The following is a 23,696-nucleotide window of genomic DNA, read 5'->3' as shown; positions in this document are numbered from 1 at the left end:
AAAAATTATTAGGAAGATTCATTGATGCTATGCCCATACAAAGCAGTAAAAGAGGCAGGCAGTGGCTATACCACATATGGACTGTAGAAACTGGCCATGCTTACCCGTGGTGCCTAAATTGTGTGTCCTGTTGCCAGTTGCTACAGCAACTTGCCTTCCTGGGAAAAGACAATGAACTCAGAATTCTGAGGCTCTTTGGGAGGTACAGTATTTTAGATGGTGTGATAAAAGCTTACAGTGAGAATGTTTCAGTAAGGAACCCGATGCTCCTATTTCCAAGAGAGGAGGTTAGTGTGCTTGGCTTACTAAAAGACTTGTTCCTATGCATCTTGGGACAAGCGATGTAGGACAGCGCTCCCCAGGACCCCACAGCCGAGGTGGTGGGCCCTTGTGGCAGAGGCCCTCCGGTGCCAGCTGCTGCTTCTCAAAGGAAATTGCAAAGGCACAGGGTGACTTGCCGCAGGTCACAGGGAGGGCAGCGGCATCTAGTCAGACACATTTTGTCAGGTTGGGGAGGATGTCTTTGTCCACGGGGTGGGAGCGTGCTGGGGGACCCGTGCGCGCGTGTGTGTGCGCGTGCGCACAGAATCTCGGCCCTAGACACTCACGCGTTGCCTGACACCCCGCCCTTGCTATCCCCGCAGCTGGTCCTCGTGGTTGTTTCCAGAAGCACCATCAGGCTCTCGCCCGGCGCCGAGGTACGGCGGGGCTCCCGCGGTGCGCCTGGGGCCGCCGGCGCTGGGTGCGCCCCGCCGAGCGCAAGCCGCGGGCTGCCCGCCCCCCCGGGGCTGCAGCGCCCAGGCACGCAGCGGCCGCCCCAGCGCGCCACGTCGCGAGGGCGGCGAAGGGCTTTGCTTCCCGCCCGGTGACGGCCAGCGCACGCAGGGGGCGGGGCGCCAGGGCTGCCCCGAGGCACCGCCCTGGGGGAGGGGCTGCGCCCAACCGCCACGGCCCCGCCCCCGCGAGCGGCCCGCGGGAGCGCGCCTGCGCCTGCTGCCCCCCATCTTCTCGCGATAGTGCACGCGCCTGCCCGCGAAGGCTGGCGCACTCCGGAACACCGCCCTTCGCCCCCCACCCCCCGCCGGAAGTGGGTGAGGGCGCGTGCGCGCCGAGCGGGACCGTTGGCGGCGGTCGTTGCGGCGATGTCGGCCACGTGCGCCGTGTCCCGCAAAGCGCAGCCGCCGCTGCGACCGCCGAGCGAGAGGGACCCGCCAGCCAAGGCGATGCGCAGGGGGCTGCGGCAGGGCCACGAGGGGGAGCTGGAGCCGGAGCAGGAGCAGGCAGAGGCCGCGGGCGGCGGGGGCGGCCGGCCCGGGGCGGAGCGGGCGGCCTCGCTAGGCGACGAGTGCCACAGGCGCCAGCCGCACGAGCCCAGGGCGCTAGCGGCGTCGGCGTCCGCTGCCGGGGCGGAGGAGGAGGAGCGGATGGAGCGGGAGCATTTCCGGAGGATCATCAACGCCTTCCGATACTACGGGTAACCGGGACGCTGGTGCCCCGTGTGCGGGGCGCTGCGGGGGCCCCGCCCTCCCGGCGCGTCCTCCCCTCGCCGGGCTGTCTCTGCCGGGCGGCCCCGGGCTCCGCCCGCCTCCCCGCTGTGCCGCGCGGGTCACGTGGCCGCCTCCCCCGGTCTGCGGGCCGCGGGGAGCCCTGTGCCCGGGGCGGCGTGCGGCGGCCTGAGTCGGAAAGGGGCCTCCGCGCCCCTTGGCCGGCACAGCACAGTCGCCTCGGCGTCTGTGTCAGCTAGGAGGCGTGAAAGACAAAAAAACCCGAATCATCTCAAAGTATGTTGCACCTGAAAAGGGTGTGAAAGGCCTCTTTTTATGAGATACAATGCTTCAAGACGATGTAGAGTTCTCAGAACGGCGGTAGCTACTGCTGGCAGATACAAACGGTGCTTCGATTACTGGGGAAACTTTTGAAAGACGTGCTGGTTTGTACAGGACATAAGACCTGTTGGCAGGGCTTGATGGATGCCATGTGTTTTAGAACTTAATGATTTCTAGACATTTGTTCAATCACATAAGGGATTGATGGTCCCATAGGAATGAGATAATGGGTGGGGGGCACCCGAATTTATATCTGAACCTGTTGAATGGAAAAGGAAGCAGAAGTTAATTCAAATTGCGGTAGGCGGCCTAACTGAAAAAGCCGTCCTCCGTGGTGTTTTGCTAAGCTCTTCTGTTGCTTTTGATTTTGGAAGTAAGTTTGGGATGTAGCTACACAGCTTATCATGTTCATCATTATTACGTGCTGGACCCTTTTTGTCAATGTAATACAAGCATAGTTTTTACATGACAGCGAGGTTCTTGAAAGGAGTGGATGGTATCACTTCACTGCTTTTACATCTTGGGTATTTTTTGTTTCCCAGGACTAGTATTTGGATGGGAGGTTGGTCTAAAACGACATCTCCAAACTGATTCTCTAATTCGGTTTGGCCATACCAAAGGTTTTATGCTAGTTATTACTATTACTGCAACAGCCAACTGTGATTTACTTCTGTCAGTGAGGCAGTTGTACCCTCAGGGACTTGGAAGCTGGGAACATCCTTCTCAACCTCATGCTCAGCTGTGACTCTGCATTGCTTTTGAATATTTCAGTTTCGGTAAACACGTAAGAAAAGGATATGACTCAAATTTCCAGTGCAGAAATTGAACCAAATTACCTCAGCCTCAAAGAAGTAATTCTGGATTTAAGTGAAATTATGTATCTTGGTAGTTAATAAATTAATTGGAGACATCTGTAGGATTAAGGCAATAACACACTTTTCAGATGAATCCAGCTTAAAGTTCTATTCAGGCGACATTATTTCGTTCTTTGTGTGTAGTTGTTCCGATTTTAGTGAATTATTCATTGTACTTGAAGGTTGCAATTCAACATGAAGGGGTTTAGGATTATATAGTTCAAAGACATTTTTCTGACAACACTTAAGATGATAATAAGCTAAGCTGATGGGCTTTACGTAGATGATCAGTTTATTTTTCTTACCATTCTTTATCTATCCTTTATTCTTAAATGCCATTTTAAACCAGTGTAGCTATTGCAATGAATATACCTTTCTCATTAGCAGACGGGTAACCTTGGAGGTATTAACTGGTCAAATCTGCAGACTGAAGTTGCAACTAGAATTGCAGAAAGTGCTCCTTACTTTTTCTGATGACTGCTTTTCAACTCTGTGCTGCTGTACGCTGACACAAGAGTTTGAGAAACTTCAGTATGACTTGATTTGATAAAATGATTTGTGGCTACCAGAAGGGGCAGAATCCATTGTCCTGGCTTTATGACATGCCTGTGTCTAGAGTCCTTATGAGTGTACACAGCCAGCTTGGCTCAGTTTACTGAGAGAAATCAAATCTATCAAAAAATCTATACAGGTCTCTTCAGGGTTAGCAAGTTAAACGAGCTTTGTGGTAGGCCTGGGTAGTCCTAGAACACAGTGGAGGGTAGAATTGTTCTGGTTGAGGAGAAGGAAGAGGAAAGAAAAAAAAAAAAAACCAGTACTTTTTCTTGGCAGTAGATTCACCTTTTTTATGGCCCACTTATTTTGGGGAAGTGGAGGAGTTATTTTTAGCTTGGATGAGTTCCATGGTCAAATTCACATTACTTGTACTTGAGGGGATATGCTGTTAAAAGAAGGTAGCTTAGTATCTTAATTGTGGCTGCCAGAATGCTGGTATGGTCCACCTGTGACTTTTATAGTTCTTTCAGAAGCAATTGATTTTAAGGATCACTGTTCCCACTCCACATCTCGTTATTTCTGTAGCTAAAAGTTACCACAGCGTTCAGCTATTTATTCAATTTAAATTGGATTTGTAAAGCAATCTGGATGGTTTTGATAGATTTGGGGGCTGGTTATTCCTTAAATTTTGTAGCTCAGTGTATTAAGGTACTGATCACCTGTGCTGGAAATAAGTGGCTGATGATGAAACTGCCAGAAGAAAACAATGATCCTCTTAAACTGCAACTTGTTAAAAAGACTGGTAATGTAGAACTAGAGCTAAAACCAAACATTTTTGCCTAAAAATTTCTTGTAAACATGTTCTCTAGTAAGGTATTAGAGTCTGATTATGTTCTGTGCCTAAAGAAATTAGTAATTATAATTAAAACAGCTTAGAGTGAATTACTTAATATGTGTATTGTTTCTGAATGTCTAAAGACCTTAAACTTTTTGCTTTTTAGAACGAATATGCATGAACGAGTGAACAGAACAGAGAGGCAATTTAAATCTCTCCCAGCTAACCAACAGAGTCTTCTTCCTCAATTCCTTCCTCACCTTGCCAAGATTCGAAAGTGCATTGATCATAATCAAGAGATACTGCAGACCATTGTGAATGACTGCGTTAATATGTTTGAAAATAAAGAATATGGAGAACACGTATGTTAAAATGGACTTTTTCATACTCCAAAATTATATTCTGTACACTTTGGAATTTTCTATATTTGTTTTTCACATCTTTAGGCTTCCAGCTTTCTTTCCTTTTACCTTCTTTTTCTCCTTTTTTCCTGTTTGCTTACATTTTCTCATTCTTGTCTTTCACATCTTGTCTAGCTGATGTTTAATAAAAGTGGTTGTTAGTCCTTGTAGGTAGTTATGAAACAATTGTGAATCTGGCAAATAACAATAATCACTTACTGTAAAAAAAACCCGAACCACACAACCACAGTTTTCTCACTGCAAGAGTTACAGCTCTACCCTGGTTACATTTTGAAGTTATTTCTTTCATTTCACTATGTAGAGCATCAATGGTATTGTCTGTTATACTGCAAGTTATTATTTGTTACGGCATTCCAAATAAGTTACAATTTTAGATGGGCCAAATATTTTTAATGTTCTCATCTGTAAAGCCTTTTTCACTGCTTACCAGCTTTTTCAGTGTGGCATCTCTGTCAAAAATAAAATTGCACCCAGACGTTAAAGACTGGCAGAGATGAAAACTGAAGTAGATTTTTGGTATCTGCAGATAAGGTACAGTAATAGGCAGCTCTAATATGAGCTTTCTCATGTTGCCTCATCAGTTCCTAAAGGGATCCTCTTCTCAGGATAAGCAGTGCGGCCTCTGCACTAGTTAAGCCCTGGTCCTTTCCTGAACAGGGACTACAAATTGTGCTCTGCTATGGCATACTGTGTATTGTTTTTTTGTTGTGAAACCTGGTCTCTTGGGTGTCAAACTGAGACCAGCAAACTCAACTTGTTTAGGATTCTAGGTTGGATTTGAGCCCTGGTCCCAGGAATGAAAGGCAAGTACTTTGTCACCTATAACTCCCAGCAGCTCATACAGCATGGTTTTTGTCTTGTTATAATTTACTTTTTTTCCCCAAAAAAGTCTAAAGGTACTTGGTACATTTTACACTAACTTTTTTCCCCCCCTCCCCCTCCACTTTAATCAGGGAAGATGGAAGATTACACCAGCCTCAACATTTGACATGGATAAATTAAAATCCACTTTGAAACAATTTGTGAGAGACTGGAGTGAAGAGGGAAAGCCTGAGAGAGATTCCTGCTACCAGCCAATCATTAGCGAAATTGTAAAGAACTTTCCAAAAGAGAGATGGTAATAGTGTTTTAAGACTTATTTTTATGTGGGCATACCCTGTTGCACAATCTTAACAGATTTTTTTTATGGAGTAATGAAAAGCTTGGATTTAAAAAATATAGAAATTACTGCGAAGGCAGTGGAAATTTATTTTTTAATCAAGAAAGTTTTTGTTTCTAATGCAACATGTTGGAAAAGAGCATAATCATAAACTTCACAAAAGGAATACCAGGTAAACCAGAATTTATTTTTTTTTCCTGCAGCTTGATGTGATGGGGTATTGATTAACTCTTCAAGTAAGAGACCTCAGGAGGTTGTGAAGTTAGCTCAGTTGTGCTTAGTGAGGTAAAGTTTGCAGGTTAGTGGATTCTCAGAGAGTGTGTGCTGCAGATAAATGGAAGAACCCTTGTGACAGCAGGGAGTATTGCCCTTCATGGTGGAAGGAGGGAAGAAGACTTAACCTGTAGCGCAGTTCTGTTGCACTAAGGATTTACCCTGCAAATTGTTCATTCTAGCCTTGCTTTCAGACAGGTGTTACAAAGCAAGTCTTAAAAAGGCTTTGCTGTATGTGTGAGGGTAGCTTTGTAACTGCATTGGCTTGTTGACACCACCACAATAGTCATTGGTGCAGGGTTTTTTTAGGTAACTTGAAGTGTACTGGTGGAATCTCAGAAGATAATACTGCTGTAAGAATTCTGTGTTTAATGGTTTGGCATATAGTCAGCCTGGTCATCATAAAGTACATTTCCGTTTAAATTTAACACTGTTTCAGTGGGAAAATCAGTGAACTTTGTACTCATAAATGTAACAGGTCAGAACTCAAGATTTTATATAGCTGGGTGTTACTGTGGGTTTTCTTCTTTCTTAGTAATTGCTAACAATGCACTTGTACCAATTTGAAAATACCTTCTACTATCCGTCTTTTAATTTTCATTAGTAAAGATTGTTAGTGGTGGCAGAATACGGGATGGACATGGTTGTTTGATTTCTTTTGCCTTGAGCTAGCTTATCTCAAGGCAAATGCACCACTAAAAATGCTTTATCTGAAGGTGAGCTTTCTGCAGTGTTTTTAGTGTTAGTTGTGCCCCACATGAGAAAAATGAACTGAATACTACAGGTTACCTGATGCACCTCTGATGCGCAGATCTGTAGGAAAAATAGTGTTGAAAGCAGCAATTCTTGTCTTCAAGGTAGCAGTGCACCTTTTTCTCCATTTCTTAAGCTTTTAAAGCATTTTCGTTATGGGAAAGGTAACATCTTGGATCTTAAGAGATAATGTGACTGAAGTTGTAAAGTCTGGACTTATATTTATCATCTGCCCTGGTTTTAGCTGGGATAGTTAATTTTCTTCTTAGTAGCTGGTGCAGTGCTGTTACTGGTGTGGGAGCAATGTTGGTAGCACAATGATGCTTGTAGTTGTTGCTGGGTGATGTTTATATGAAGCACTTCTCAGTTCTTAGGCCCTGCCAGCAAGAAGTCTGGAAGGGCCCCAAGAAACTGGGAGGGGACACAGCCAGCACAGGTGACCCAAACTAGCCAAAGGGATATTCCATGCCATAAAATGTCGTTCTGAGTATATAAACTGGGGGGAGTTGGGCCGGGCCTGCTGATCGCTGCTGGGGATTGGTCAGCAGGAGGTAAACAACTGTATTGTGCACCACTTGCTTTTTTCCCCTTCCTTTTGGCTTTTACTCCTCTCCCTTTCTCTACAGTAGATGTTATTTTAGTTCAATTATTAAATTGTTCCTGTCTCAAAGCTCAGGTTTTACCTTTTTCTGATTCTCTACCCCATTCCTGGTTGGGGGGGGGGCGGGGGCGGAGTGAGCAGACAGCTCTGTGGTACTTCCTTCCTGGCTAGAGTTAAACCATGACATCATCAATTTCACACCAATTTCAAAACCTCCAGTTGGTATTAGGAAGCAACACAGGATAACAGATTGGGTGAATCTGCAGTTGATGGCTTTCTGCTTCTTTACTGGTAATTCTTTTTGTTGTCAAACAGAACTCGTGTGACAGCGCTTCTGTCCCTGTTGTGATGGCTCTGAAATACCAGTTAGGCTATTTTGTCTCTACTGAAGTCTCAGAACATCACTGGATAGATCAAAAATCTCTAAAATCTCTACTGCAAGTCTGAGTTTGTCAATGGAAACATTTTTTTATTTATAAAATGTGTATTATACCTATTTAAATTTTTAATATTCATGATCATTATGGAGTTGTCCAGCACTTAGGTTCTCCGTTCACATTTTGCTATGTACTGTCCTCGGCTTGCTCTTTTTCCTAGTCACCAGATGCTCGCTCTCCTGCTTAGGTGTACTTAACCTCTTTGAGGCAAGAAGCACAGCTGTTCAGGAGGGCCTGTTCTGTTTGAGTGCTGTCAGGCTTAACTGGCAGCCACCTCACCCTTGTGTGAGAAGCAACTTCCCTGGCAGGGCTGGTTGGTCAGTTTGTTTCTTTTTTTACAGTTTTGGAGGGGAGCTTTGTTTTAGTCTGAAGGGTTGGGCAGGGCCTGAGTTGACTTAGTGTAGTTGTTCTCACTGTTGTGTATAGTGAGTACAAAGTCAGTTTCTTCTGGAGAAGACTGGCTGTGGGGGTTAATGCAGGTAGACAGTCTGTAGATGGAACCTCCGAGTACAGCTTTGCATTTTTTTAGAGTTCCCTTTTGTAGCACAGGGTGCTGAAGTATCCTGAGATGATGAAGCGAAAGTGCTAGAGATGTGTATAATGGTGGCAGTGGGTGATGAAAACATCTTTGTCCAGATGTATCTTGCATTTAAAAAAATGGAGAAGTAAATATTCTAAATTTGAAACTGTCAGTACGAGTAACCTTTTACTTTTTAATGGCTTCAATGGAATTGTACATTTATTTTCTAGTTAACGTTACTTCTCTGCACTGCTATTGTGAAAAATGAGTTTAAATTTTTGAAAATACTTAATTACGTTTCACTCCATGCATGCACATGTTTTGTTGCTCTTTGCAAGATGGGCCTATATTGATTCAGTTGGTATGCAAAGAACAGGAAAATAAGTGCTCTCTGCTTGCTTTTCTGGGAAGAAGAAGACAGCCAAGCAATCGTTGAAAGCAGCATTAAATTAGAACAGTCTGACAAGACTCATCTAAAAATAACATAAAATGGCAATAGCTGTTTCTGCTTTCCATTCCTCTTCAGAAATAACTCCTTTCTGCTTAGCACCTTAACCTTAGTAGGATCAACAAAGCAGTTCTAAGTGAAGTCCCATGAGTTAAGGTCTTCCTGAAGAGCTGATAGGTTTCCTACATTAAAGCTGGAATTTTACTGTGTTTCAGCTCACAGGATCCCTATAATACTGTCTACCTTTTGATGAAGCCGTTCAGATTTCTTGGATCTGAATGAATCAGGATCACTGCTTTCTGTATGAGCAAATGGTAAAACAGATACATTTTTATTTCTTGATGAAATGTGATTGTTAAAGTATTTTTGTGGGGAAGCATCAAGTTGAAAATCTAAATAAACATGCCAGTTCTTTTTTTTTTCCAAATCTTTTTTTTTTTGTCTTGTTTTTCTTTCACTTCTACTGTTACCCTTCATACTTACATAAAAGGATGTCAAGATCATCATCAAAAGGAACCAAAGAAATAGTTACCCCTTTAATTACTTCTCATTCCATGGCCAAGAACAGTAAACTTAGGTGTTTTCTCCAAAGTTTTCCAAGATGCTGGCGGGACGGCCCAAAAGAAATCATTAGTGCTTAGTTCCCTTTTTATTTGAAAACCAGCTTATTAGTCCTAAGCCTGAGCTTAGCTATATTTCTTGCAAGTGTTTAGTCATTTATAGTGACAGTAAAATTTCTGCTTTACATGAATTTTATTTAACGTTGTGTTAAATGAATCTGACCTTGCAGGGTTTCTAATCTTGTCAAAAATTATCCTAAACTTTGCTTTAAACATCAGATTTAAGGGCAGACTGTATCTTCAGTGTTACTGCAGTCCACTTACAGCTTTGCAGGTCTTTACATGGAAATATGTAAACCTCAGCTGCTAAGTTTGTAGAAGAATTGCTCTTCAAATGATTCTGCTTTTAAGCTACCTTCATTATTTTATTCAAAAGTAGGTTTTTTTAAAGAAGAAAAAGCCCTGAAAATATGATTACAGTAAAATAATGAAAAATATTATATTGAGAATGGGATCTGTTAACTATCTGAATTTACAAACATTACAGAGATAAGACCTCAGGAAAGGAGTCCCACAGTGTGTTTCTATCCTGATGTTTCCACTAATCTGTGTATGGGCTGTATGTGCATTTCTTATCACTTCTAATAATTAGATAACATTGAATTGTGGTGTTTATGAAAATTAAGGTTTGTGTTTGATCACACACACTGATTTTTTTTTTTTGCTGAACTTCAGTTTATCCCTTCAGCACCATCATTTTTTTGTTAAAGCCCAATAGGCTTGAAATAAGAAGCCTCTTTTTATCATGTATAATTTTTCCCTTAAAAAAAGGACACCAAGTTCAGATCTTCATTAATGGTCTTAAACGTCTAAAAGCTGAAAATATACTACATGCAAAATGCTGTACGATAATGACATGACAGATTTTAGTTGTTTCTGGTATTTCTCCACTATCTTTTTAAAAGATGTGCTGCAATTTCAATAGCTGAGCCAAACAGCACCATGCAGCCCTCTTCCCTGCTCTTCGGCCAGCTTCCTCTCTCAACAGTTGTCAGGTTAATAGGCCAGTGTTTCTACCCTAGTACCCCACAGGTTTTTAATGAGTACTTGTTAGATACCCATTTATGTTCCTAACCAGTGCTCCATCTGTGTCATAGAAATCTTGCTGCTGCTGGCTAGTTAAAGGCTTTAGTTTCACCGTGGATAACCTTGGGTTATTTTCAGTTACCACAATTTTGGATTTTCTTTTTATTGTCTTTGCTAACTGCTGCAGTTACCTATCCAGGAAAGGAGAGCAGATCTTGCTAGCCTTGTGAATGACCTTGTCTGTAGCCATTAAAAAAGCAGTTTCTTTGCAATTAAACATTTTAAGCTGTTTTAATGATTCAAAAATCAGCAAATACAGCAAATACAGTGCATCCAACTGCCACTGGTTTTGACCCTTTTTTAAGTCTTGAAAAGCAAAACATGTTTGTGCTTTTTGTTTGTTTGTTTGTTTTTTGATAGCAGGACATGCAACAGTCACTATTTTTGTGGCAAGTTTGCCACATACCTGATTTCTGTGATTACAGAATGAAAAAATGCTTTTGAACCCTTTTGGAAGGCTAGTATCAATGTTAGTGGACTCAGATTTGATTATATTGTGTTTTGTTAGCTGTGCTCTGTATGCTGAAATAAAGTTTAATTTCACTAGGCCAGCACCAGTGCCTAGCAACTGATATGAAGAATGTAGATTGAAATTAAATAGCTAATTAATTTCCAGACAGACTTCAGTCCCTTAATAAAGGTGCAAAGGGAAGTGCAGTTAAAATCAACTATTTTCTAAGAATTGGGAGAATTACTTCAGAGATACAAAAGCTTTATATTGTGAAGTACAGGACAATTGGAAGCAATTTATCAACGCACTTGACTGTTAGAGGCTTTATCTTGTTTTAGAATCAGCAAAGGTGTAGATTTTGAAATGTGATTACACCTACATAGCTGTTAGTTACTAGGTTTAGTTATTAGGCTGTTATTATAATTTAGTTACTAGTCTTTTCTAGTCAATGGATGATAATCTTGGAAGTGGCATAAACCTTTTCAACCCGCTCATTTACAAGTGTCTGCATGAGAGTGCAAAAACTAGGTGGAACTAGTCTCAGCATTTCATAAGCAAATGAAGGAACAGATTAAGTTAGAAATACATTTGGAACAACAGTGTACCACTACAGATAGAAGAAGCTGTAAGATTAAGGTTTTTCTAGCTTTTTGCAGACAGTGGATTTTCTTCTTCCTCCTCCTGGGTCCTCTGCTTTTAGAAGTTTCACCTTGAAAAAGTAGTTTTCCCCTGATTTAATCTTCCTTTTTTCAGTAGGACTTCCTGTTGGCTTTCTTCTGGCTTTCCTTTAAGAAGAGAGGCAAGGAGAGCTGTTGCTTCACAGGAGTGCCCTGAAGTAATAGCGAAGTCTTGATTTCTTGCTTCTTAATCAGAAAACAAAGAATCTGAAAGTACAAAGAAGAATCTGAAAGTATGAAGAAATGCAAATGAAAGTCAGGAATGAGAAGAACTTTGATTTTTCCATTGGGGAGGCTTGACAGATTAGATGAGTAAGCCACAAACCAAGAGGCAGTGCTTTGTTGGTTTGTGCAGCATTTAGAAAAGAATAATGCTTTATGAGTAATAGTCTTCAGAAATTTACTACTTTTCAGAATTTACCTAACACCTTCACTCCATATGTATGCAGCATGCCAACTCCTTTGAACCCTTTTTGGCATCGTCAATTTTTATGCAGTCAAAGGCTTTGTATTTTGCTTGCTTTCATCATGTGTTTGGAAGTGCTGATTGCGGCTTCCTTCACTTAGTTGCATATAAATTGATACACGTATGTTTTGTCTTTGAGGGTGACATGCAGAGGGGAGGGTGGTCTGAGTGTTCACGGTTGGTTTTTTTTGGTATATGAAGAGTCTTATTCGTGACTGGAAACTGAAAAATTACTTTTTGGATTAAACATCTTTTCAGTTAGGCATGGGAGTGGTTTTTTGTTTTATGAGGGAAAGTTTGATTGCCTTGTGATAGAAGTCTAATGGTTAAAAAATGTATATGTTGCCTTTTTTGCCTGAAAGGAGAAAATTCTGAGATTCTTAGTTCTTCTGTTTATTAGTTGTTGAACTTGGAAGGTCATAGAGGTTTTTCCAGGTATCTTGGTGAACACACACTGCTGGACGACTTCTGGTTGTCTTCACCTTGATGCCTAGTTAGGGAAACGAAGGGGTAGAGAGTTGCAATGTATTTTGACTTAGGAAATCATGTCACTTATGTGCTTCAGTGAAATACGTGAAGAGCATATATACAACACCCACAGTTACTGAGAAGGTAACTACTTCAAGGTTTTTACAGTCTGAATTGCTCATCAGCTTATGGAAGTTTTGCTTGTTTTGTTTCTGATGTCAAAATACTTGTTTATTTTTCATGTGATACGATGAAGGCGATTTCTAGAATATTTATCAGCGTGCTTTATAGAAAAATACACAACTAACATAATGTTCTTTCTTCAATTCACTTAAAGAGATTTTTAGCTTGATGACTCACAGGAAAAAAATTACTTTGTAATTGTATTCTGTATGAGGGTTGTATGTGTTCTTTTGAGTAATTTCTGTGAGTTATTTTGACTCTACAGTTAACCAATATGATCAGAACTGGCTCAATTTGCATTTGAAAAGTAAAGTCATACAGAAAATACATTATATTATCTAAGTATGGGGTGGGGGGCAGGGTGGAATGTTTGACTGGACCTCTGTAAGTAGGCAGATAAAGACTTAACTGTTATTTTTGTTCTGTTGCAGGGATTTCTCCAAAGTTAATATCCTGGTGCCCGGTGCTGGGCTAGGTAGATTGGCGTGGGAAATAGCTATGCTCGGTTATGCTTGCCAAGGAAATGAATGGAGCCTCTTTATGCTCTTTTCTTCTAACTTTGTACTCAACAGGTATATAGCTTATATTTTACTTCGTGATTGAAACCTAGGAATGCAAAATTATTAATGAGAAAAACGTGAATAAATGAAACAAATCCAAGCATGGATTTGTAGGTCCTAACACAGGACACACATAACCACTTCTTAGAATGTTTTAATGAAAAAAAGTAATCAGTGGGATAAATGGGGGAGGAAAGTGTTGTATCTGAGTCATTTTAAAAGTATAGCAAGAAGCAAGATTTTCAAGTTAGGAGACTTACAATCTCTAGGTGGTACCACAGATTCTCTATATAATCTTGAATAGGTTTTACGATTTATTTCACATCTGTTTCTGTAAAACACACACCTATCTCACTGGTGTCAAATACAGAGTAGTTAACATGTGCATGATACGTGGCGCTTAGTGACAGAGGAAACCTGTTAATGAAAGGTCCATTCCGTACTAAAATTTTAGGCAGTGTTTTAACATGAAAAGCAACCACCAAAGCATGCTGCGCCACTTCTTAAGCAAGCGGCTAAAGTAATATAGTTCATAGTTCTACAGTTATGCTGAGGTACTAAATTTGAATGTAGTAAACTTAACTTCATAGGTTTAACTTAGTGTTTCTATGTTTGGTTATTCTGTCACTTGCCCTGGAAGTTGCTGGTTTCATACTGAATTTGTTAGAAAGGAAAGAAGGCAGCAAATGCAGCTGTCCTTTTAAGGAGGAGAGTGGGCAAGTATGAAAGAGATCTGGGGGGGAGTGTTTTGGGTTTTGGGCAAGTTGGTATTGAGCTCATAGAGACAGAATTTGCCAGTTTCTTCTTCAGTCTAAAATGATACACCTTTGCTGAAAACAGCTAAACTGTTGGCTTGTATTCTATATTGTGATGTCTTGAAGCCTGATTTGTAGACTGATTGTCCACAGCAGACTGTGATGATTTTAAATCTGTTACAGTTTACTGTTCAAAAACAAGGGGAAAACACTGTTTGTTATGGCTGCTGCATGTCTGCTTAAATCAGTAGTGGTCAGTCTGATGAAAGTAGGTATTTACTAGAGGTTTATTTTTTTTGTTACATTATTCTTAAATTACTCTCATTTGGTGGTGAAATTGCATATTACAGTTGAGCTGATCTAATGCCCTGCAGCTATTGAAAGGAGGTCACATTCTTCTCATACTTAGCTATACATTGCTGCTGGCTTTTACCTCTTTGGAACTTCTGAAATTAATTGAAGCAGCATAAAATAAAAGTATTCATTTCCTAACTTTGGCAGCACTGATCAGCTTCATAGTGGTTCAAATCTGAAAGTTAATGTCGCCCCTAACTGCTGCTGCTGACATTGTTTTTGTCTTCCTTTAATAATGAAGCTTTGGCCTATACGTGGAATTACCCTGATGATTCATGCTTAGCTTACAGTAATAATTTTTAGCATCCAATGCTTATGTGGTGTTTGCTGTTTATGTAAGATAATTAGCAAAGAGGTGTATATACATTAGACTTGCTAGCAGTATTAGATTCTAGACAGCAAAATTGAGGTTGCTCAGCTGCTATAATTATCTTTGCTGGGCAAGTTACTAGCTACAAGTTTGCTGGTTAGCATGGAAGAGGATACTGGTAACCTGACTCTGAATTTCGATCAATTCAGTTGAAGTCTGACCATTCTTTTCTGCTGGACCTAGTTGTGGGCTTGGAATGTCTGTTAAGAAGGTTTTAGGGACTTCTGGGGTCTTTTGTTTTAGTCTTAAGTGGCTGTTCCCAGTTAGCTTTCTGAAACGGACAGTCTGCCTTCCTGGAGCTAGAAGAAACAGCAATGGTCAATATAAGCTGAAGAGACCAGTTAAGAAGTGACAAGAAAGAAGGGTTTTGCAAAAATGGTTTTGAACTACAGTCTTAATTAAATTTTTGTTTCCTGTTGATAAAAGCATGAGAATTTTGCTAACATGTACTTGCTGTTTGGATATATTCTTCCCCTGACTGTGTTTTATTTTTAGTAAGTACTGTCTAGAGTGTCAGACAAGCTACTACACTGGGTACAGTAGATGTGGTACAGTGGCTTAAGTCTTGGGCATACAGAGTGGTGCCTGCTGATCTTTGTACATGTAAAAATACTTAGTACTCTTAAACTGTGAACTTTTGTTACTGTGGATAAAGTTGCGTAGCATGTTATGTACAGAGTGTGTCAAGGCATAACTGTGGTCACTATTTCCTATTAGAGCGCATTGTTCCATTGAGGAAGCTCTAACTTGAAAGCAAAGTCACTCTGAGGTAGTTAAGCTGCAATGGCTCCAGGGCTGCTGCAGTCCCTGTATGGGAAATTCTGCTTTTTCTTGTATGAGTAAGGCTCTTATTGCTGGTGTATTTTCCTAGTGTTTACGTGAGTTCTGGGTATAATGACAGGTGGCAGAGATGATCATTTGTCATGTACAGACACACTTCATTTCTTACATGTTTTAGAAGATCAAAATCTGTGAAAAGCATGATCTGTTTTCCTGCTTCTGGAAAGCATACCAAAATTTTCAGGCAGTCTAGAGCTGCAGGACACGTTACTTGCCTTTGACATCTGACTGGAGGGGCAACAACATGAGGGTGGTGTCTATGTGAAGGAAATGGGAGCAGCTGGGTGCTGACTTGCTGTTTTCTGTAGCTGGATATTCAGAGCACAGGGTCAGTGGCCTCAGTCCAGCAGCCCTCCAGTAGCAGCAGTCCCACCTACAAATATTTAAGAAAATTTAGTTGAGGTAATATAAAATCACTGTACCCAAATCAGGGTAGGGTTAGTTTAAAAAAGGCTTTAATAAATACCAGTAGAATTCGTGCTAAAAACTGACAAATATTTATTTTCTGAAAATAATGTAATTTTAGATAAATCTTGACACTTCAGGAAGGATGTTTAATTGTGCATTGCACGTCCATGAATGAATGAAAACAGGTTTTTTGAATGACAGCGGTTAAGCATTTTATCTTTAAATAGGGTCAGAAGTAAGATTTGACCTACCATTCTCCTCCAGAACTGACTTTTCAACTGAATGTTGACAGCAGTTGCCCTGCCTCCATGGAAAACATACATATTTTGTTGGAAGGATGGAATGGTAAAGGACTGCAGTACTTAGTTTTGAAGTTTGAATTACTGAATCTGGAAAGGGAGGTTGTTAGGCTTGAATATGGAGAGGGATTGGTCTTTTGTATTATACTGGGAATTCCTGTTGGAACTGTTGAAAAGTCTACATGAATATACTTTGTTCTGGGAAAAATAATATGGGGAGGTGTGTGTTCTCTTACAGTCCAGAAAGCTCCTTTCTAATACACTGGGATGGGAAGTTTTCATTGTTAAAGAAAAGTGTTCTGAGGATAATACAGATTGACTGGGACCAGAAGGGGAATGCTAGAATGGTTACCACGCAACTTTCGTTGGCCAGCATAGGGGTTTTTTGGTGGGGTTATTTTTCTTGTGGTTGGATTTGGGTTTTTTTGTTTTGGGTTGGGTTTTTTTGTTTTTTAACAAAACCAGAAATGTCTGTCTTAAGCCCTGATTATCATTTTCCTCTTTTTGCTTTGACTGCATATATCTGATTGATATTTATTCAAATTGTATGGAGACACTTGATGACTGCAGTATACTGCTGCTCAAATACAAGTTGTTTGTGTTAACTTTTTTACTGATAAAATGTAATATAAACATGACATGAAGAAGATTAAAAAAATAGTATTTCAAAGACATTACCACAGATGTTTTCTATCCACCAGCCAAAAGAATGCACTTTCTGTAACCTGGTAGATTGCTTGCATTTTATGAAGTGTTTCATGATAACATGTTTTGTTGCACAGATGTGTCCTCTGTTTTCATTGAAAGAAAATTGCTTCGTTTTTTAATTGCAAACTGATTTTACAGGACTATGGAAAAAGCCGCTTTTTGTACTTCAATGTGATATTTTATTACTTCATAAAATAAGGGTTGACTTACTTGTTCAGGTCAACCCACAAATTTTATTTTACGAAGGCATGTTTACTTAGCATAATTACAACTCAGATTTTACGAACTTAAAGTGACATTAGTGCAAAACGGTTTATTTATTCTATGAAATCTAAAAGCATCCTTTTGGTTAGCAACTAAAAAATGTGTTTGTTCTGCTACATTGTGTTTGCTCCCTACAGTTATGGTTCAGAAAAAAACAGAAAAATCTAGAATGAGAATAGATGTTTCCCATAAAATCAGTGGAACTAGTATTACTAATTTTATTTTTTTACAGAAAAAAAAATAGGATCCAGAAAGGCTTAGCTTTACTGAATATACTAAATCATAAATTCTAGTAATCTTACAAAAGATGTCTTGTGCATTTTATTCAGTGGAAAACAAGATTTTTAATTTAAAGGTAATTATTTTGTCTTCATAATGTGTGTGTCAAAGTTGGTTTTTTAATCAGATCATCAATTGATGGGCAGTCTGAAGTGTTATGAACTAGGTAAGTCCTTTAGAAAATATGTAGCTTTTGCAGGAATGTTACCAACGCAGTAGGTATGTTGATGAAAGTCTTTGACTCCTACATTTCTACATAATAGATAAGCAATTATTTGAAACTAAGTTGTGCTGATTTCTGTATTTTGCAGATGCTCTGAAATTAATTCATGTAAACTTTATCCCTGGATTCATCAGTTTAGCAATAACAGAAGATCTGCTGATCAGATACGTCCGATTTATTTCCCTGATGTTGATCCTCACAGTCTTCCTTCTGGTTCAAACTTCTCTATGACAGCAGGGGATTTTCAAGAAATATATTCTGAGAGCAGTGAGTAAATGCAAACTTCTAGGGTATCCATGTCACTGTATCTTCAGAATATTTGTTATAGGACAGTTAACTATTAAAAATAGAAGGAAACTATGTCTACAAGCATTAAGCAAAAGTACTAACTGTAGCAAGATTTTCTTTCAAATCAGCTTTTCTTTTCTTAGTTATAAAAAAATACGAACAACTCCTTGCCTGACAGATCTTTGTTGCAGTGGTCTCTCTTCAGAGTAAGACAGCATTATGGAAGGTCTTGCTTGATTTAGAAAAGTGATGTTACAATGGGAACAATGTAACTAGCCACTTCTCTTTTTTTTTTTTTTTTTTTTTACACTAAAGAGATTATTTTTTAAACTCATTTACTGTTGTAAAAGCAAAGCTGACTTTCAGTAGTAGTAATTGATAAATGAAAATACTTTTTGACTATGAGAAGTAAAAATTTCAGAGGTACATTATGGGGATGATAACTGTCAAAGATGGAGATTTCTGTCAGTACAAATAACCTTATTTTTTCTTGTGATGCCAGGCTAGTTGTGCTGTCCTCATTGCAGCTATGACTAACCTAATGTTGAACTAACTGCACAAGACTATCCTGTTCAGTGCTACTCTACCAATAAAATGTTTAGGATTTGAGAAAGGGTACCACTTAGTTGATTCTTTTGTATGTAGTCTTAATATTCTAATATCAGACTACATATATTCTAATATTCTATTATATGCCTATTTACAAGTCACTGTCTTTTTTCACCAAGATTATACAGCTATTGATCTGCACTTTGTTGTGCAGCTAGACTTCCAGATACTTTCTTGCAGGAGCCTTCCTTATAGTTGCTTAATTTTCTGAAGCTTTCTGTCTTAATTATAATATCTGATACTGGCAGTAAATTGAAGCGTCTGGGGTTTTTTATTTATTTACAAAACTTAAAACTTTTGCAATTTCAATGATACATGTTTAGAGAAAACAGGGAGATTTGTGCTTTAAAAGGTAGACTTTGAAAGATCCTGCTTGTTAAACTAACTAGAAAAAAACATCTGGAGAAATATTCAGATACTGAATAAAATTTTTTAAAGCTATGTGATTTCTGAAAGTATAGTTTAGTGTATAGGCTTTTATTCTAGGTGTTAACTAGAGGCCCAAAATCACTGGGTATTGCAGTTGCCTTTAACAGCTGTGATGGTGAAGTTCATAGGGCAAATAGCACACCTGGGCCTTCGTTTATATAAAATGTGTTACTCTTGACAATGTATAATATAAACATGTCATTTTATATTAAGTCTGAAGAATTTTATAAAATGCATAAATAATGGATATGTGTCATTTTTCAGAGTGTAGATGTGTGTATACATACATACATATATATGTAAGTCGGATGAACCCAAACTTAACTATTGTTAATGTAAACCAAAATATTTTACTTATTTGTCAATGAAGTTAAGGGCCTTCAAGTGTTGTTAATGGAAGGTAATGCTGAGCATATAAACAAATACTGGAGTTAAATGCTGAATTTACTTGAGTAGCAACATTGAAACTAATTTCTATATACTTTGCTTTCTTTATGCAGATACATGGGACTGCATAGCAACTTGCTTTTTCATAGATACAGCACATAATGTTATTGATTACATTGATACTATATGGAAAATACTGAAGCCTGGAGGAATATGGATAAATGTAGGCAAGTGTGACCAACCTCTCTTCCTGCTAGCCCTGACTATACAGTTTGATCCCATTATAGGCATCTGTACTTAAAAAGAGTTGTCAAAGATGAATCTGTCAGTGCTGAAAACACTGTAGAGCTAGAAACATTTAGAGCTTGGAAGTTATGTCAGATGTGCTCAGACTATGTCCAGATGTTTGCTGGTTACAGTTAACACCGTGGGATTTTTAAATAGAGAAGTAAGTCCTCCTAGTGGCAGGTTTTGTATTCATGCATCAAAAATTTATTTGACAAATATAATGTCCTTTTTTTTTTTTGCTATTTTTCAAAGAAAATAGAACTTGTTTGTTTGGGGTTTTTTTCTTCTTAATCTCTTGTCTTGATTTGTACTGTGCTTCTAAGCAGAAGCTTTGGAAATGAGATTTATATATTCCTTGGCTCAGAAGAAGAGAGTCTTAAGTCTTCCGTGGTGAAGGAATGACAGCCAAAACTCAGGAGTTACACATTCTGTATAGTACAAACTGTTCAGTCACCGATCAGTTGGTCACTACACCAGTCCCGGCCAGTGATAGAGTCCGAGCAAAGTTCCTGAGTAGACTCCAGCCTTCTGTTCTGTAGAAACAGCAGTGATGATAGACTGAAGAAATTTTAAGATACAGAAAACATAACCTGGTAGGAAATGAGACTTCATTGTTGAATAAGCAGCTGAACTAATTTGTTTTCATTTTGCATTGATTCTGAAATTTGTTATAATCATATTCGAGTGATAGAAATATGTTCTTTAGTCTGTATTTCAGTATGTGAGTCAGGATATAAGCATTCTTTGCACTTTCAGTGATTTTTAGAAAACATTTTTGTCTTTTTGATATTAATTTCTGGTTTATCTTTATTCTCTAGGTCCTCTCCTTTACCACTTTGAAAACTTGGGAAATGAACTTTCTATAGAACTAAGCTATGAGGATATAAAAAATGTTATACTGCAATATGGATTCCATATAGAGGTAAGAAGATGCAGTAGTTTGCAATAAGTAATATTGGTATAAACCAGACAGACTGCTTTGAGTAAACCTTTACCTTAAATTTAGTCCAATGTAATAGCATATGCATATTATATATGCAGTAACTTCTAGCAGAATTAATTGTAAGTGTGTTGCAAATTATTTGCTTTCTTTTTCTTTTTTTGGAAAGTATATAGGTGGGCCTTGAAATCTAGTAAGTATATAGCAATCTCTTATAAGAGAAACTTGTGTAGTTCTTTAGAGAAAGTCTTTTGAAAACTGCTGCTTCTTTTTCAGGTGGAGAAAGAATCTGTACTGTCAACTTACACTGTGAATGAACTCTCCATGATGAAATACTACTATGAATGTGTGTTGTTTGTGGTGAGAAAACCAGAACAGAAGTGATGTGAATAGGATTCAGAAAAAATGTTGGTTTGAAACCTAGAAATGAGAATGAAATGGACTGGGTGGTGTGTGGACAAAACCTCAAATCAGTGGTGCCTTCTTATTCCTAATAGGTTTTAGATAGTGTCTATTTTCTTAATATCTCTTGCTATCCAGATGTGTACTATGCTGTGCATATTTGTAATACACTTGTGAAAATGGAGGAAATGTTCACATACACTGTCTGTTGTGCTTTGGAATGCATTAAAAGCAAAAAATGTTTTACTGAGGCTAAAATTTAATGTTTGCCATAATTAGGCTAATTCTCTGCATATGCTGCCTCATTTTTCATCGATTTTTTCAATTACTTTCTTTTTTCTACTTTCAAATATTGGGAATGTATAGAGGTGCTTACTGTACTAGCTGAGTCGCATTTAGAGAAGCATTTCTAAACAAACAAATTTATGAAGCTGAAATGATTGGAAAGTGATAAAATTATTATTGATAGATAAAATAGCCACCAGAACTGTTACGGCATTTTCTGTGAAACTGAAGGGAAGTAGATTATTAAACTAATTCTAATCTTTGTTAACAGTGGTACAGTCAGTGTAATCAAAACACAGAACCTATAGGTGATTTGAAATACCATGTAAAACCAGAGTACAGAGTGAAGAAAAAGCAGCATGTGACAGAGAAGCAGTATTTTAACCTCAGTTCAGGAATAACACCAATTGTGATTAATCTCTTAAGTGTTGAAACTGAAATCTATTAGATGGTTTGCCATCTTAAAATACATTGATTTTGAGTCAGCTACTTCTTAAGCCAAAACAGCAAAGCAGTATTTTTTTGTTAGGTATAATGAACAGAAAATCTGTTATACCTTGAAGTCTTCTCTGTTTTTTAAAGTTTTTAACATAGCTAGTTATCCATGCAATGTATACAGAAAAATCTGTTTCTAAAGGGGATACAAAAAACATTTAAATGTTTTAATCTGCAGTAACCTAATCATCTCTACCTGAGTCAGCATATGCAGGCCAATTGGTAGACAATTTTCTTGTAGCTTCAGGCACTTTACCCTTGTGATTCAGTGACTTCTTGGTTCCTTATCCTAATGTGTGTTTAGGTTTTTTTTCCTGCCAGATGTGGCTTAGGTGAATATTTAATAAACAGATAGTGTACATGAGAAAACATTAAGAATCACTGCTGAGAGGAGGTATCATATTAGCCATTTTATTTTCATAGTATATTGGTTACCTTAGTACCATTTTTATCTCTTCTCAAAAATTTCTTTAAAATATAAAAGCATAATTTCAAGAAATTAAGGTTTTTTTTCATATTTGGCCATAATGGCCCTGGACAATAAAGTTGGTTTGTTTCCCATTATTTCTAGTTCCATTTTTCATGGTCGTGTCCTAATTGCATCTCTTTTAATACATCTGTTGGTGGTGTCTGGATTTATTCCATGAAGGCCAGAAATGTGTGCTGTTGCAGACTTTCAATTTAGGAACAAGAAGGGAAAAGACAGAGACTGGGATTTTTTTATAGTTTCAAAACGGCATAAGGGTATGCACCTGGGGCATGTTTCAGTACTATTCCCCTTTTCTGCTTAGAATCCTTATTGAGAAAAAAGGCTTCTGCTCTGCAGAAGTTTTCTATTAGAGCTTTGCTTAAACTGGTCTTACTTGAACTCCTTCTTCTTCCTAAAAGTGTGCACCATTAAGATTTAACTCTGTAAAATGAGGTAAACTTTGGCAGTTCTACCCTGCTCCAAGAGAAACATGTTTAAAGCTGAAACACTGCCATTGCAACAAGTAGACTAAAAATAAAAGCCCTTGCGCACCTAGATATAACAAAAAAAACCTAGTTGTCTGAATTACCTTACTGTACTCTTTTTTTTTTTTTTTTTTTTTTTTGAGGGACTGATTCTTAGCCTTCATTCTGGTTTTTGTTTTTTTTCCTTAGATCAAATATGATTAGTGTTTTGCTTGGTTTCCAAGCTTCCTCGATTGAAATAAGACAAGGTTAGATGAGTGTCAGTTAATGCCATTAAGTCAGCTCTCTGTTTCTGCCTCCTACCCAGTCTGTATTTACACTTGAAATATGGTGGTGTTGGCTTTCACAAGCAGGCAATGGAACTCTTGCTTCTGGGTGGAATGCCAGTATCCTTTCTTCTGGTGTTTTTGTTCTCTGCTGCCCCATGTCATCAGAAGTGCCATTTTTTGCATTGCTTTTGGAAAATGTTTTCACTTACCTGTGCCAGGTATATAGCGATACGCTTCTATTGCAAGTGTAGAAAATGCCTGTTTTCCCCCCAGTGTTCTCTCCGTAAATTATAACAGCTGCATTAAGATTTGGAAGCAGAATAATCTTGTGAGTAGGCTGTTTGAGTTAGTAGTGTTTTACCTGCGGTCCTATTTGAGTTAAAATTCATCACCAGTCGCTTTCTTCTGTTCAGTTGTATACGTGAGGGGGGGAAAAACAATGCTTGCATAGCTTAATCAGCTGAAGGCAAGAGTTTATTTAGGTCATGATTCAACTGTGCGTGGTTATCAGGTGTAACATGAAATGCTCCATGACCTTCTGTGTGATGCTTATTTATACGGAGTAAGTCTGACAAATGTAAAGTGTCCTGTATTTTTATTTATATGTAGTACACTAAAACCAGTTAAGAAGGTAAGAATAAGAATTTTAATGTCGCTGTCAGTGTGCCTAATGGGCTTCACTTTTCTGGGCAGTCATTAAAGTTTGCAGTACGAGC

At 38.9% G+C, this 23,696-nt stretch overlaps 1 protein-coding gene across 4 annotated transcripts; it reads left to right on the top strand.

Moving 5' to 3' along the window:
• Positions 1-1,067: 1,067 nt before the first annotated feature.
• On the top strand, positions 1,068-23,694 carry CARNMT1 (carnosine N-methyltransferase 1). Of its 4 annotated transcripts, none has more exons than XR_008819431.1 (8): positions 1,068-1,474; positions 4,177-4,372; positions 5,386-5,549; positions 13,006-13,146; positions 17,723-17,901; positions 19,461-19,570; positions 20,454-20,557; positions 20,852-23,694. XR_008819431.1 is itself a non-coding variant. In XM_056324567.1 (8 exons), the coding sequence occupies exons 1-8, from the start codon at positions 1,143-1,145 to the stop codon at positions 20,957-20,959; spliced, it is 1,338 nt and encodes a 445-aa protein (XP_056180542.1). In that variant the 5' UTR covers positions 1,069-1,142; the 3' UTR covers positions 20,960-23,694. The 4 variants fall into 4 exon arrangements, 3 of the variants coding, with proteins under 3 accessions (XP_056180542.1, XP_056180543.1, XP_056180544.1); XM_056324567.1 differs by having other exon boundaries at positions 1,069-1,474; positions 19,461-19,574; XM_056324568.1 differs by lacking the exon at positions 1,068-1,474 and adding an exon at positions 1,498-1,781 and having other exon boundaries at positions 19,461-19,574.
• Positions 23,695-23,696: the final 2 nt, after the last annotated feature.

Source organism: Falco biarmicus, chromosome Z, assembly GCF_023638135.1.
Source record: "Falco biarmicus isolate bFalBia1 chromosome Z, bFalBia1.pri, whole genome shotgun sequence".
NCBI lineage: Eukaryota > Metazoa > Chordata > Aves > Falconiformes > Falconidae > Falco > Falco biarmicus.
Note: the sequence above shows the minus strand (reverse complement) of the source record. Positions and strands in the feature narration are given on the sequence as shown.